The following is a 15,559-nucleotide window of genomic DNA, read 5'->3' on the forward strand; positions in this document are numbered from 1 at the left end:
GTTTAATAAACATGGTTATAAAGTACCATTCAGTGTAATTCATTTTTATAAATATTTATAACCATGTTTATAATGCCTTATGAACGCATTGTAACATGTTATCAATGTGTGTATAAATGCTTAAAAATGTGACATTCATAGAAAGTGTTACCAGAACATCTAAAAAAATCTTTAATCATAAAACCAGTAATATTAGATCGCTTATTAAATCTTAATTCTCCATTTATACTGAATAGGCATCTGTATATTGTTGTCAGTTTTCATCTGTCAATCATTCTGACATCCACTAGAACTGACAAAATGCAATGGTAGTTTTACGAGATCTTGAAAATCTGGGTGAACACTGAAGATTTACACACCTTCAGTGCCGCACTTTATTCAGGCTCCTTTATTTGTCTAATCGTTAAACCACACACAATAAAGACAGAGTAGTGACAGACATTACACAATGGGCACTTCACATTAAAATAATGGGGAAGGCTTTATATCTACATCACTTAGATACTCTAGTAAGAATTTTGCATGGCAAAAACAGAGGGTGCAGACAACACAAGCTGGGTTTCCATTCAAATATTTCACAAAAATGCAAATTTCTGAAGTCAGTAAAGAATTTAAGATGTAATAATCTTAGCTTACCTATATAACATTGCTCCTGTGGTCCTCTTGCTAATAGCTAACATGATGTGATAGGAGGTCCTCTTGCGAAAGCATGATGTGCTTTCAGGTGGTAAACCATCAGGGGGCAAGCATGATGTTAGTTCTGTGTTCATGTTCAAATATCAATTTGTTTTCTTATGGTAGACATCAGAAAAGGAGGGAGATGCAAGAGACAGATGCTGAGAGACATGGCTTGAGAATGACTATATTATAGGCAGGAGGTGGGGCAAGAAAGTAGGCAATGGTACAGTAGTAAGAGGACATATTGTGTCCTTGTGAACAAATTAGTGAGGGAAACAAAAAAACTTGGGGGGCTCCTGGGTTTTTAAATCATCATAAGACATCACCTTCCAATCAAGAAGAAAAACTTAAATGCATCCAATAAACTTCGTGGAACTATAACTGATGTGGTCAGTAGAACTTTTTTTCCATTAACTTTCTGCCATGGTCATGAAAGCACACTGTAAGCATTACTAGCTTGAGTGAGCAAACATCTAAATGGCTGTGACATCTATCAACCCGATTTCAGGGGTATCCACATATTTGTCTCATTTTTCAAACACATACAAAAAAGAACAATAACTATGCAGAAAAGTGAACTCAAAGATGAGTCAGTTTCACATCATTCATCAACTGACATCAAACACAAGATCTGCAATATGCTCAGGAACCAAGCCTATGCACACCAAAAAGAGCATAAAGGACCACGGTACAATCTATTTACATATTTCTGCACAATAACTTGAAATTAAATTGTTTTTTTAATTTGCCAGAAAAAAAGCAAAAACAAATCTTATTTTTTGTGTTTAACAATATACAATAAACCTCACAATTCAAGTTGTGAAACCCCCAATTTTATTATCTGAAGAACTACGTGATAATTCCATAATTTTCTTAAATGCATATATATTGATAAATAGGTAAGAGGCCAGAGATGTTCAGGTACAGCGCTGTTTAATAGGAACGGATAGCAGGAGGAATGGCAGCACAGTCTTCAGCATTCAGAGATAAATAGGTAAGAGGCCAGAGATGTTCAGGTACAGCGCTGTTTAATAGGAACGGATAGCAGGAGGAATGGCAGCACAGTCTTCAGCATTCAGAGAGTAATCAATCACAGGCCTATAGACCAGAGTGACCTGTGAGAGACAAAAGAACCAGCTCACGTTTTTCATTCTTTAGGAAAAAGCAGTGTCTCTTCACATTTTGTTTTTAAAACATTTCAGTGGACATTCAGTGCAAAAAGACTGTAAAACAAATAATACCTTTCCTGTCTTAGGATCTACATAAGAGAGAGTGTGCTTCCTCCAGTGCTGGTCAAAAGGCCTTTTCACTTGGCCCTGCAGTGGCTTGGAGTAGTCATACTCATCCACACGCTCCTATATCAGACAGAAAGTTGATGAACAAAGTCATATACCACTTGGCTGGATATAAAGTGGTTTAATCAAACTCTTATTTTTATGCTTCCGCATTTTAATCTTAGATCATTACAAAGACACAACTTTTTACATAATGTTGCAAGTTAAGAGTAGTTACTTTAGGCATCCATTAGTAAAGAAATTTTTGTTTTAAAACTGTTGAATGAAATTTGCCTTGAAATCCTCACGGGCATGAGCCCCCCTGCTTTCTTTCCGAGCCTCAGCTGCATGAATAGTCTGCACAGCATTCAGCATCAGGTTTTGCAGCTCTAACGTCTCCACCAGGTCAGTGTTCCAAACAATACCTGCGCAACCACAGCAACACAACTTAAGGTCAGCAATCATATTACTGCAAAGATGGTATAAAGCAACATGTGAAGTGAAAGAAACGGTGATACCTTCAGTGTTTTCAAATGTGAAAGATCTGAACATCTACATCTCAAACAATGCTTGAAAAAAGATTTTGATGTGTTCATAATTATTATGTGTATAATCAGCTAACTATCTCTGTAAGTGTAAAGTATGCTTCGGTTCATTGTCTTGCTGCATTATAAACATTTGCCCAACAGCTGCATTCCAAAAGCTAGGCTACGGGTCTTGGTGACCTGCATTTTTAGATCACTACGCCACCAAAGTCTGTTTGAATCAGAAGATCCTTCCTGCCAAGAAATTCAGCCTACATTTGAATAATTTTCCAGGATGCTACCGGAGTATCCTTCATGGTTTTTTTTAGGCATGCATCTGACACGAAGAAAGTTCAAGAACAATACTGGCAAATGCAAACAACTACTACATGTTGTGAAACCAACTACTACACATTGTGTTAAATAGCCAGTAAGGTCTACATTAAAATACACTGACCACCCACTTCATTAAATACACCTACCTTGTATCTACACTTTGTCCATTTTACCACATAGGTGCATTTTGTAGTTCTACATTTACAGACTGTAGTCCATCTGTTTCTCTGCACCATTTGTTAACCCTGTTCTTCAATGGTCAAGACCACCAGTGGGTAGGTAATATTTGGGTGATGGCTCATTCTCATCACTGAAGTGGTGGTGGTGTGAAATTGTTCATTTTAAAATTAATATTAACATGCATACCATAAACACCCCTTGCGCTGTATGGATCTTTGACATGCTGAGCATAGCAGTTCCAGTCTGTATGTTTGTAATTTTGAGCATTAAAACTCAGACAAACCTCTGTCAAATGTCTTGATGTCAGCCAGTGTCTCATAAAGGGAATCCATTTTAACACATCCTTCTTTAAGGACATCTCCAGTACGGAATACAGCCGCATGAGACTGCATAGTCTGAGAAGGGGAGAAGGGCAGTCAAGAAGGGCAGGTGAAAATCTGGATTAAACTAGGTGTTCTAAATCCTTGTGTGTGTCTCAAAGCACTCTCTAGTTCAGTAGTTAGGGTACTGCTCAGGAAATGAGCAATTTTCTACCCATTGTAAACTCATTGTAAAACTTGTTTCAGTGCACTGGAACTTTCATTTCCTGAAAGTTTCCACAATGGACCATAAAAACCAGTGAGCACTGACTGTTTATTATGCTCCCTGACCGGAAATAACATCACATCTCTAGTTCCACTTTCAAAAAGTTTTAAAATGGAGGACAAATACTGTATGTTCTTACTTGCCTCTCCATCGTGAAAAAAAATAACTGTTTATTTTTCACACTTGGGAAGAACTAAACCTACCAACAGTATGGGTTTGGGTCTCGCAAGACACTTGACAATCAATTTGATGTTTTCTACTAACTGAAGTGTTTATGTCAACCTACTTAAAAAGCTACTTAGTTCACCAGTTGTATTTGTCTCTTAACTTTACTTACATATGCCTTAATGTTAGCCACCAACTACCTTCTACCTATGAAATAATATATAACATGCTATATTTAACAAGTATTACACTTTATTTTTAATATACTTTAACTTCTGATCAAAAAGAACATGACCAGGTGTAAAAGTTACTCAAAGCCTACTACTACTACTACTACTACTACTACTACTACTACTACTACAACCCCATTTCCAAAAAAGTTAGGACGCTGTGAAAAATGTAAATAAAAACAAAATGCAATGATGTGCAAATCATTTAAACCCTATACTTATTTGGAAATAGTACAAAGACAACATATCAAATGTTTAAACTGAGAAATCTTGTTTCTTTTTGAAAAATTTTGAATTTGGTGGCAGCAACACATTCCAAAAAAGTTGGGACAGGGCAACAAAAGTCAAAAGGTAAAGTTAAGTAATGCTAAAAAAACACCTGAAGGTTAATTGGCAACAGATCAGTAACATCACTGGGTAGAAAAAGAGCATCCCAGAGAGTCTTTCAGAAGTAAAGATGGGGAGGGGTTCACCACTCTGTAAAAGACTATGTGGGCAAATAGTGCAACAATTCCAGAATAACGTTTCATATCGTGTCATATGAGAGCTGTAACTGCCTTCTTTCCAGTCAAATAGATGGGTAATGTAATGTAATTTAAACTCTTATAATAGAAGAAGCTGAACACAGTTTTCTTTGTCTACTGAAAGTTGACCCATTTTTCCACAAATCTGGGCTATAAACTATAAACAGATGTTGTCTCTTCAGTGATATACTCTGTATTTCACTAAAGATATATCACTGAAGAGACACCATCTGTTTATAAAATAATACAAAGAGCATCTGTTTATAAAATAATGCAAAGAGCGTCTAAGATTTTTGGCTTTCAGCAGTAAATTGTAAGCATATAGCAATATGTGTATGATCGTAAAACGTTCTGTTAATATGAGGGGAGCTTTTACAAAAAAAATAAAATAAAAATTTACATTTATTTCATGCAGTTACTGAATAATTTGCCTTACAATTTGGTCATGTAAATTCAGATGGACAAACCAAAATATACCCTGGAGAATAAGAGGTTAAAGTCCTATTGAAATGCACCATTGCTTGCATTTTTTCTGTTTTCTCTCCATTTTAATCATAGTCCACCTTGTATTCTTTTATTTTCTGGAAAATGAAATGTGTTATGACAGACCGGGTGGGGCTACCACCACATTCCACTTTCCAGATATTTGTTACTCCTCCCCTTTGGTTAAGCACAGTTGTTTTATTTAGGTAAGACCAGACACTCTTCAAAAGACGTGCTCTAAAGTCTCTTAAGAGAGAAAAATTATGTTAAGGTCAGAAAGCCTGTCTGTTTAAGCATTTTGTCTGAGCTGAGCCATAAAAAGGCCTTTTTACGTTTCAGTCCCTGCTTGGCTTTCTGGTCAGAGGTTCATATTTAACCAAGATTACACAGAGTGACTGCACTCTGTTTATTAAAAAGGGCCCCCAATAGTCTTGCTTTTATAGATTTAATTTCAGTCAGTTTGAGTACACGTTCAGTGAGTACAGTGTCAAGTGCTAGTTTTGCAAAGAAAGATACGTTATAGGTCAGTAATTTATGTATAATGAAATAAAGTCAACTAATATGAAGCATAACAATGAAATAGCTAATTTGATCAGTTACAAGTGATACCTTTTAGATTACCTAATAACAAAAACAATGACAGATTAGTCAATTACTAAAATACACCATAGCTGCTAACCAAGAAACATTGACAGCTCTCTTCTGTTTAGTGATTTACCAAAGACTCTTGGCTGACTACCATTGACCTGTATCAACAGGGAGGATTACTTTTATCTTCTGATCAAAAAGAACACAACCAGCTGTAAAGGAAATTAATCAAAGCCTTCTCCCACCAACTGAACCAAACCCGGCCACTATAGAAACAGTTGAGCTATCCTGGCATCAGTGATTATTGGGAGGGGACTTTAGTACATGGTTGAAGGTTAAATTGTATTAGATTTTTTTTTATATGTTTTTCAGTATTTTGTCAAAGATATTGTTACTCCTCCCCTTTGATTAAGCACAGTTAGGTAAGAACAGACACTCTTTAAAAGATGCGCTCAGAAGTCTCTTGAGAGAGAAAAATGACAATTCATGTGCTTTTTTACCCCTGCATTAAGGAATGTGTACATGGTTTTTTGTAAGTATTGTACAAGTCTGTGGACATATGTCTGGTTGAGAGTATGCTGGTGATCGCCATTTCTCTATGGATTAGTTGGATTACTTTAATTGGCTGGATTTTCAAAGGCTTTTCTTTGGTGTGAACAAGACTGTGTGCTACAATTGCTATTTATTAAATCTTCCAGGAGGGACAGGGGAACTAGAGTGTAGCCTGTGCTACTGTGTCCTCAATACAGTTTTTGTTGAAGAGTGAGATCACCTTTCTTAGACAATGACTAAACTCATTTATCTGTTTTCCTTCCTTTCTTCCACTTGGTATGAGTATCAAGGAGTCAGAAGTATTCCAGCTTTGTTGTGTGCAGATAGCACAATTCTATTTGCAGCAAAAGGGGAAAGAGATGTTAGATAAAATGTAAAAAGATGGGTTTAAAGTACAGAAGGGGTGACTTGACAATGTAAGTGGTTGAAGGACCCTAATCCTAACCCAAGGAGAATCCCTAATGGAAAGCAAAGTATGCAGCCAATACATTTTTTATATAATATGTCACAGAAGTTAAAAGCTTGTATGGAAACACTGCCTGATTTGTGATAAACAGAATACTAACCCTAAAGTTGAGGATAGCAGTAAATGGCTATTAAATGTTGATCACACTAGAGTGCAGACTCTGAAAAATTCAACCTCCATTGCTAGTTGCAACAGTAACGCCCTCTGCAGATCACTCTCTGTTGATACACCATATCTGCTGCCACAATATACAGCAGACTGTGTCCCCTCCCTTAGCTCCTTAGTTCCTTCCCTATTCCTCCAGTCTGCTGATCTCTGTCAAATGGTGAATCAGGTCCCTTGTTGCTTAAATGGTTGAGCAGCCCTGGTTGCTAACTTGTCTTCACTTAAAACCAGGACATTTGGGTTTGGTTGTGGTGTACAGCACAGTCATACAATCTTGGCTTTGGCTATGATTACATACACTGCTGCAACATTACTCAAACTTGACTACAAACTTGACACCTGCTCTGCCGATCAACATGTTCCACTGTCATTAATGACAGGATGTAAACCTCTGTCTCAACAGCTCATTTTAATTGCGTTAGTATATTGCCCTTCTAAACCTAAACTAACTTGGGAAATGTACAGATATTATCTGTTCACATTTTTCTACTTTTCTGATTTTAATATCCATGTACATTCGAGTAAATCCTGACAATACAGCTACTTTGAATACCCCTTAAGTCCCAAGAGAAACAGAGTAAAGTATTACAAATTTTCGAACGTTACTAAACTTCAGTGTTATGTTAAACATCCAGCAAAGCTTGAATAAAAAATTTAAGATATACATATGATAAAATACAAATTAAAAAACGCTGATTAGACTGATCTGATCTGTCCAACACTTCTAGCCTGCACCGTCTCTCACAGAGAACTAAAACCATTATCCAGCTTTTATGTGATGGCAACTGGACAAAAAAAAGTCACGGATGGACAGATGTGAAGATGAATGGATGGATAAACAAAGAACGGGGCACGAGACGTCAGCCTTGTGACCGGTCAGGAAATGCTTACGGAAGCATTACCCAAGATCAGGACTGCCCAAGTTTACATCAAGAGTAGAGAAAGATGGTGAAAGACAGCAGACATTTATTAGACACTGGGAAGGTATTCATACTTTTTGTACTTTCACCCATCTTATTTTGTACGATTCGTGCAAAGTAAGACCTGCTTTGTACATGTATGTCTTGGGCCCAGAGGAACAAGATTAAAATAATAGAAAGAAAACTCAAGTTTAGTTTCTCTGGGACTTTAACTGTTTGCATGATATTAATTTCTGGTGCATAGTAGTTTTCTTAAATTGTACTCTGATAGACACCAAAAATATTTTTATTGAACATTTTCAGTACAAAAATAACTAACAACCCAAAACAAATAGACATACACAAAGATGCACAATTAAATAAATAAATTTAGCTTTTACTTAATTCTAACAAGCATTCAAAATAAAAGAAGTCTTTAAAAGATCACCATGACATCAAAGGGCAAAAAAATGCAAGTTACTGCAGGAGAAAAAAAAAATAGGGTGAAAATATTCAATACCAAAAATTAAAAAAAAGAAATAGAATGAATGACCAGCTTCCTTAAAAGTCCTGCAAGTTAGAACATTTCTAAACAATGGAACTCCTATGTTCTGTGATATGGTCTTTAAGACTGAGATGCTTCACCAACATGTACCTTTCCATGTGGGCCCTGCATTATACACCGATCAGGCATAACATTATGGCTTGTTTATAAATTAATCCTTGTTTATACGCTCATTGTCAATTTTTTCAGCTCCACTTACTATATAGCTGCACTTTGTAGTTCTACAATTACAGACTGTAGTCCATCTGCCAGAACGTAAATGCTGCACCATTTAAGATGGACTGGGAGAATTCGAAAGAGAAGCCTTCATCTTCGCAACTTTTTAACGTTTGACAGTCTCTCGTTGCAGATTTAACGTACCAGGAAACCAACTGCGGTATTTATGAATGCAAATAAGTCGCACTATTTTGAGAAAAGAAAACGTACTATTTCGAGAAAAAAAGTTGTACTATTTTGAGAAAAAAAGTCATACTATTTAGAGAAAAAGTCGTAATATTTTGAGAAAAGAAATCGTAGAATTATTACATTAAAATAGCATTTATACCAAGAAGGTTTGCAGTATTGTGGCCAAAGGCTTTGCAAAGGAAAGGCAGCACCTCCTGGTGTTAAAATGAGGGGCGCTGAGGAGTTGGTGGAGTTACACTTTCATATAGATTTCACCCATAAAGAAATACTCTCCCTGTCTCTCCTGGCACATCAGTACCAGATTGTTATTAGTATAAGAAACGGCTGAAACAGCTGTGCAAGAAACTGTTCATTTAGATGAAAGAGCGAGATGGACTCAGAGGAAACTGTCTGGTGTTTTGTTGAAGGAGAATTGCAGGCAGGGTCATCTACACAGCTATCGGTGGCTACATCTCCGTGCCATTCAAAGAGGGCGTGTAGTTTCACAGACAATGAGAACGATAATCAAAATGAACGGTCCACAGGTAGACAGGAGTGTGGGGAGCTCCGGTGCGCCCATACAGCAATCGAGACCCCAACGTGTTATGGCAGCCCCCCTACAAGTTAGCCCACTTTATCCTTGAAATATTTTGACTTTTTTTCTCGGAACATTACAACTTTTTTCTTGGAGCATTACGCTATTGTAGAAAAGGGACCTGGACAAGAGCCATACTATATGCAAGTTGTGTCACACTAAACTAAAATATTTTGCAAACGACAAACATGATAAACCATATTACACGTTTCCACCCGTTTTCTGTCCGGTTGTACTTGCTGCCAACCAGAGGACCATCGAGCAAGCGATGTCAAAGCTTCCACCCAACTTGAAAACGGCTAAGCGAATTACAAGCTCTATTGCAACTTTTATTGCCAAGGATTTGTGTCCGTACAGTCTTTGAGAACCAGGGCTTTCGCGCTACGCTGCACACTTTGGAACCAAGATTCAGCATCCCGTCTCGCAGATATTTTACTGACACAGCAACCCCCCACTCTCCACAACGAGACCAAAACCGAAGTTATGGAAAGGGGTAGGATAGCTGTAACGTGATGCGTGGACATCCATTGCCACAGAATTTTATGTCACAGTAACTGCGCATTTTATCACAGATCAGTGGCAGCCTGCATCTCATGTGCCCCAAACAAGAGCAGTGAATGAGAACCTTCCTGTTCACTTGCCACATCACTTCCATTTGTTTTATTAATAAAAGATGTTGGAAGTAAATTCATTATGGATCATTACAAACACTTTGCTTTAAAAGTACCAAGTCCATACACAGTGGAAAAAAGAAATCCTGTATAGAAAAAAAAGATATATCAAGATGCATTTATAATCATTTTATAATTGCATCACAGCATAATCGAATCGAATCGTGAGGTGCCTAGACAGCAGACAGGTTTTTTATATAGACAATACATTCTCAATTTCTACCATTCCTCTCTTTCTCTGCTGTCGTAATACTAAACCTTCTGCTAGCTATGAAGGCAGAGCATGTGCCAATAATGTCATTAAAGTCATCAAACCCTGTGCAATAAATAAAGAAAAACGTGTGGTCAAAACTCCAAGAATTTTATTTACGCACCTCTAAAAAAGGCTAGTCCCCAACAAACAGTGAGCAGAAAATTTAACCTTGCTTTACTCAACAAAGGGTCACTAAATAACAAAATACTTCTGATTCAAGACCTTATTAAAGAGCATAAGCTTGATTTTATGTTTCTGTCAGAGACGTGGTAAACGTGGTACTTAGTAAAAATGAAAAACCTACAGATTTATGCAAACAGTAAGACAGGGCAGGCAAGGAGAAGGAGTAGCATATAGTGGTTTATAATAATGACTTTAACTGCAAAAATTACCACTATTAGTGAATTTATCTTTTGAGTGTGTTGCAGTCAACCTTTTTGATGATACTTCTACGTTACTAATTGTTATATACAGACCTCCAACGCAAATTTTTAGGCAGAAACTGCAGAATTAATCAGTTCTATCCACAATCTATGATAAAATTTTCTCTCTAAGCACTTTAACTTACCTACTGATAATCCATCAGACTGTAATGCATTAGAACTCTTCAGACATCTAGAGGCATGAACCCCAATTTTTCTGCTAGTGTCTCATGCTGATTTATCTAACTTTTGCATAGATTTTGCAATTAATTTTCAAAATAAAATAGACTTGACAGAGCACAGCTCAGCCAACTGAAACAAGCTCCTATAACCTTCCTGATAAGCCATTTATATCAGTAATGACATCTTTCTCTGCTATTAATGTTACGGGACGGCGGGGAGGTGGACCCAAGTGCAGAAATGGAAACAGAAAAAATGGAAAAATGAGTTTATTATGGCACTGGGTTGTGAGACTGACACATACGTATGAGGTGACCCAAAGCCAGGTTCGAACCTGCGATGTACTGATCGGCACCTCGTGGCGTTACCACTGCGCCACTGAGGAGCACAGGTGACTACTGGCAAAAACACCTCAAGGAAGGGGGAAAAGAAAAGGCGGGAAAACGACGAACGGCAGACAAAAGAGACGCTGAGAGCAGCGTGCTCAAACAAAGGCTGAACTAGAAAGGCGAAAGGACAGATAAAAGGAAAACAAAAAACACTTCCACTCCAAGAGCGAAGGGAAGGCAGACTTTTTTTTCCCTTTAAGTAGCTTTAGGACAGTTTCTTTTCTCAGCCCTCTTTTCTTTTCTTTTTTAGTTTTGGGGCAGTTTCTTCTCTCAGCTCTACAGAAGTCCCAAGGCCAGCAGCGCGTGTCTGTCGGAACTCCCTAATGAGCTCCGGGTCCAGGATATGGCATGCCGGAACCCAAGACCGCTCCTCAGGCCCGTAGCCCTCCCAGTCTACCAAGTACTGGATGCCACCCCGCACACGGCGGGAGTCCAGGAGGCGGCGGACCGTGTAAGCCGGGGAGCCAGCAACAAGCTGCGGTTCTGGGGGCCGAGTCCCACAAAGGAACGGCCTAAGGCGCGACACGTGAAATGCGGGGTGGATCCGCATGAAGGGCGGAAGGCGTAGCCAGTAGGTGACTGGGTTAATCCGCCGGTCGATCTTAAAGGGCCCCACATATCTAGGCGCCAGCTTTTTGGACTCCACACGGAGCGGAAGGTCCTTGGCCGACAGCCAGACCCGCTGGCCTGGCCGGAAGGTGGGGGCTGGGCGCCTCTTGCGGTCTGCCACCTGCTTTCTGGCCTCGGTGGTGACCAGGAGGGAAGCACGGGCCTTCCGCCATGCTCTCCGGCAACGCTGCACAAACTGCTCCGCCGCAGGAACCCCAACCTCGCGCTCCTCTTCGGGGAACATGGGCGGAGAAAACCCAAACTGGCACTCAAAGGGTGACATGCCCAGGGACGAATGCCGGAGAGTGTTATGGGCATATTCGGCCCAGGGTAGATACTCCGCCCATGAGGAGGGGTTGGTGGAGGTCAAGCACCGCAGAGTCCGGGCAAGGTCTTGATTGACCCTCTCAGTTTGGCCATTGGACTCTGGGTGGAAGCTGGAGGAGAGGCTCCCATGAGCTGGCAGAAGGCCTTCCAAAAACGGCTAGCGAACTGGGGACCCCGGTCAGACATCAGATCACTAGGTATCCCGTGAACCCTGACCACGTGCTGTAACAGGAGCTCCGCTGTCTCCTTGGCAGAGGGAAGCTTGGGTAGGGCCACAAACTTACATGCCTTGGAGAAGCGGTCCACGAGGACCAGGATGACCGTGTTGCCTTTGGAGGGGGGTAGACCCATGACAAAGTCCAGGGAGACGTGAGACCATGGACGCGCAGGGATGGGCAGTGGGTGGAGGAGACCTTGGGGCCGTGACCGGGGTGCTTTGCAGCGTGCACACGTCTCACAAGACGCAATGAAGGCACGGATGTCCCTCTCCATGCTAGGCCAGCAAAATCGCCTGCGCAAAAAGTCCAGGGTCCTAGCCACCCCTGGGTGACCTGAAAATGGGGAGGCGTGCCCCCATAGCAGCACCCGTTGCCGCACGGCAGCAGGCACGTACAGCTTACCGGGGGGACCACCTCCAGGATCGGGCTCCTGCCGTAGGGCCTCCCTGATGGCAGTCTCCAGCTCCCAACGGAGTGGGGCCAAGATCCGAGGAGCGGGAATAATGGGTTCCGGGGAGGGGTCAGGCCCTGGAGGTGCCCACTGTCTGGACAGAGCATCAGGCTTGGTGTTCTTAGAGCCTGGCCTATAAGACAGCAGGAAATCAAAGCTAAAAAACAGTGCCCATCGGGCTTGGCGAGGGTTGAGCCGCTTTGCCTGTTGGATATAGGCCAGGTTCTTGTGGTCGGTCCAGACCACAAAGGGATGTTTAGACCCCTCAAGCCAGTGCCTCCATTCTTCCAGGGCGAGCTTCACGGCCAGAAGCTCCCTGTCTCCGACATCGTAGCGATCCTACCTCGACGACAAACGGTTTCTCCGGGGGGACCGGGGGAGATGTCAACCGTTCCTTGATCTCCTCAAAAGCCTTTTGGGCCTCGATTGTCCAACGAAAGGGCCCTGGGGTCTTCCAGGTAAGGGCGGTGAGGGGTGCCACCACGGAACTGAAGTTCCTCACAAAGCGTTGGAAGAAGTTGACAAACCCCAGGAAACGTTGGACCAACCGGAGGGAGGTAGGACGGGGCCAGTCCACCACGGCTCTGATCTTGGCCGGGTCCATGCGGAGGGTGCCCTTGGACACCACAAAGCCCAAAAAGGACACCGTAGAGACATGGAACACCGACTTCTCCAGCTTTACGTACAGGCGGTTCTCCAGCAATAGTTGCAGGATCCACCTGACATGCCCGACATGTTCCTCAAGGGACCAGCTGTAAATGAGTATGTCGTCGAGGTAGACATACGCATAAAGACCCAGGGCTTCTCTGAGGACTTCATTTATGAAGCGCTGGAAGACCGCCGGGGCGTTCATACCCGGTACTCATAATGCCCAGTGGGGGTGATGAACGCCGTCTTCCATTCATCCCCCTGCCGAATGCGGATGAGGTTGTAAGCACTGCACAAGTCCAGCTTAGTGAATACTGCGGCTTGCTGCAGTGCCTCAAACGCTGTTGACATGAGGGGCAGGGGGTGGCGGTCTTTTACGGTGATGGCGTTGAGCCCACGGTAGTCCACGCAGGGGCGGAGACCTCCGTCCTTCTTTCCGACAAAGAAGAAGCCTGCTCCTGCGGGAGAGGAGGATGGGCGTATGAACCCCAGCTCCAATGCTTCACGGATGTATTCATCCATGGCAGCATGTTCAGGGGGGCGAGAGTGCAAACAACCGGCCGTGGGGTGGTGTGGCACCTGGCAGCAGGTTGATGGCACAGTCGAACTCCCTGTGGGGCGGCAGAACCTGGGCCTTCTCTTTACTGAAGACCTCCTTGAGGTCCCAGTAGTCTCTGGGGACCCCTGAAAGGTCTGGCATAGCGGGACCCTTGAGGGAGGGCGTCCCTCGGAGGGGGCCTGGGTCGACTAGGCAATGACCGTTACACCGGGGGTCCCATGCATATATGGACTGTGTCGACCAGTCAATGTGAGGGTTGTGCTGCCTCAACCAAGGGAACCTCAACACAAGTTGCAAGTGGGGGGCTTGGGTGAGGTATAGCGCTGTGCTCTCACTGTGGGGGCCCACTCGCAAGGTGACTGGCCCAGTGTGATGAGTGACGGGCCCAGACCCCAGAGACTGGCCGTCAATGGCCATAACCGGTAGAGGACGTTCCAGGGGCTCAATGGGTAGGCCCAGCTCAGCAGCCAATGTGACATCAAGAAAGCTTTCTGCTGCTCCTGAGTCAACGAAGGCCTGCAAGGTCGTGTGTTGACTGGGCCCCCATGAAAGTTTTACTTCCAAGAAGAGCCCCGAAGTGGGGGAAAAGGACGACTGGCCCCTCACCGGTCCCCCCTGACCGGAGCGGGCCCGTGCGTTTCCCCATGGCTGGCTAGTATTGCCAGGGCGTCTGGTCTCAAATGATTGAGGCCCAGAACCGCGATCAGGCAGCCCAGCACTACCAAGTTGCATGGGCTCAGGCAGGTCCCTGCTAGGTAGTGACCCGGCTGGAGAGGGGCGCCAGGGGGGACGGGAGACAGGAGCGCGGGAACCACCTCTCCAGTCCAAGTCTCTTTGACACATGCGGGTATCCAGATGGATGCATACGTCATAGAGACCCTCTAACGTGGAGGGCAGCTCCCGGGTGGCTAGTTCATCCTTGAGCTTCCCGTTAAGTCCCTGATGGAAGACGGCAGTCAGCGCCTCCTCATTCCAGCCACTTTCAGCGGCCAGGGTACGGAACTCGATGGCATAATCCGCCACCGAACGGGCTTCTTGGGAGAGGGCCAGGAGGCGGGGTGCCGCCTCCCTACCCCCGATGGGGTTATGAAAGGTCACCCTCATGGCCTTGACAAAACTTTCTCCCGATGCTGCGTCAGGAGAGTTCTGCTCTCTGTTACCACTGCGCCACTGAGGAGCACAGGTGACTACTGGCAAAAACACCTCAAGGAAGGGGGAAAAGAAAAGGCGGGAAAACGACGAACGGCAGACAAAAGAGACGCTGAGAGCAGCGTGCTCAAACAAAGGCTGAACTAGAAAGGCGAAAGGACAGATAAAAGGAAAACAAAAACACTTCCACTCCAAGAACGAAGGGAAGGCAGACTTTTTTTTCCCTTTAGCTTTAGGACAGTTTTTTAGTTTTGGGGCAATTTCTTTTCTCAGCCCTCTTTTCTTTTTCTTTTTTAGTTTTGGGGCAGTTTCTTTTCTCAGCCCTCTTTTCTTTTTCTTTTTTAGTTTTGGGGCAGTTTCGTTTCTTTTCTTTTCTGACACTAAGTACCGTACCGGTCACCCCTCTACAAAGGTGTGACAAACACCACTGTTTGCCTTGACCTTAAGTAGGGGAGTCCGCAGGTGTGTCGCGTTGGGCCTAATCAGCCCG

The 15,559-nt window shown here is 42.9% G+C and overlaps 1 protein-coding gene and 1 long non-coding RNA gene across 2 annotated transcripts in view; one reads left to right on the forward strand and one right to left on the reverse strand.

The window, feature by feature from the left end:
- Positions 1-432: 432 nt before the first annotated feature.
- On the forward strand, positions 433-1,760 carry LOC118805908. Its single transcript, XR_005007067.1, has 2 exons — positions 433-1,577; positions 1,673-1,760. It is a non-coding gene; the product is annotated as an uncharacterized LOC118805908 (long non-coding RNA).
- Positions 1,490-15,559, reverse strand: part of sdha (succinate dehydrogenase complex, subunit A, flavoprotein (Fp)) — a 69,746-nt gene continuing 55,676 nt past the window's right edge. Inside the window, exons 12-15 of the mRNA XM_036567059.1 lie at positions 3,276-3,387; positions 2,247-2,377; positions 1,920-2,033; positions 1,490-1,793 (exon numbers count right to left, since the gene is read on the reverse strand). Of these exons, the coding sequence (XP_036422952.1) occupies positions 1,707-1,793; positions 1,920-2,033; positions 2,247-2,377; positions 3,276-3,387 (444 nt within the window). The 3' untranslated portion in view covers positions 1,490-1,706. The remainder of the gene's footprint in view (positions 1,794-1,919; positions 2,034-2,246; positions 2,378-3,275; positions 3,388-15,559) is intronic.

The sequence above is a fragment of the Colossoma macropomum genome, unplaced genomic scaffold, assembly GCF_904425465.1.
Source record: "Colossoma macropomum unplaced genomic scaffold, Colossoma_macropomum, whole genome shotgun sequence".
NCBI classification, from domain to species: Eukaryota; Metazoa; Chordata; class Actinopteri; order Characiformes; family Serrasalmidae; genus Colossoma; species Colossoma macropomum.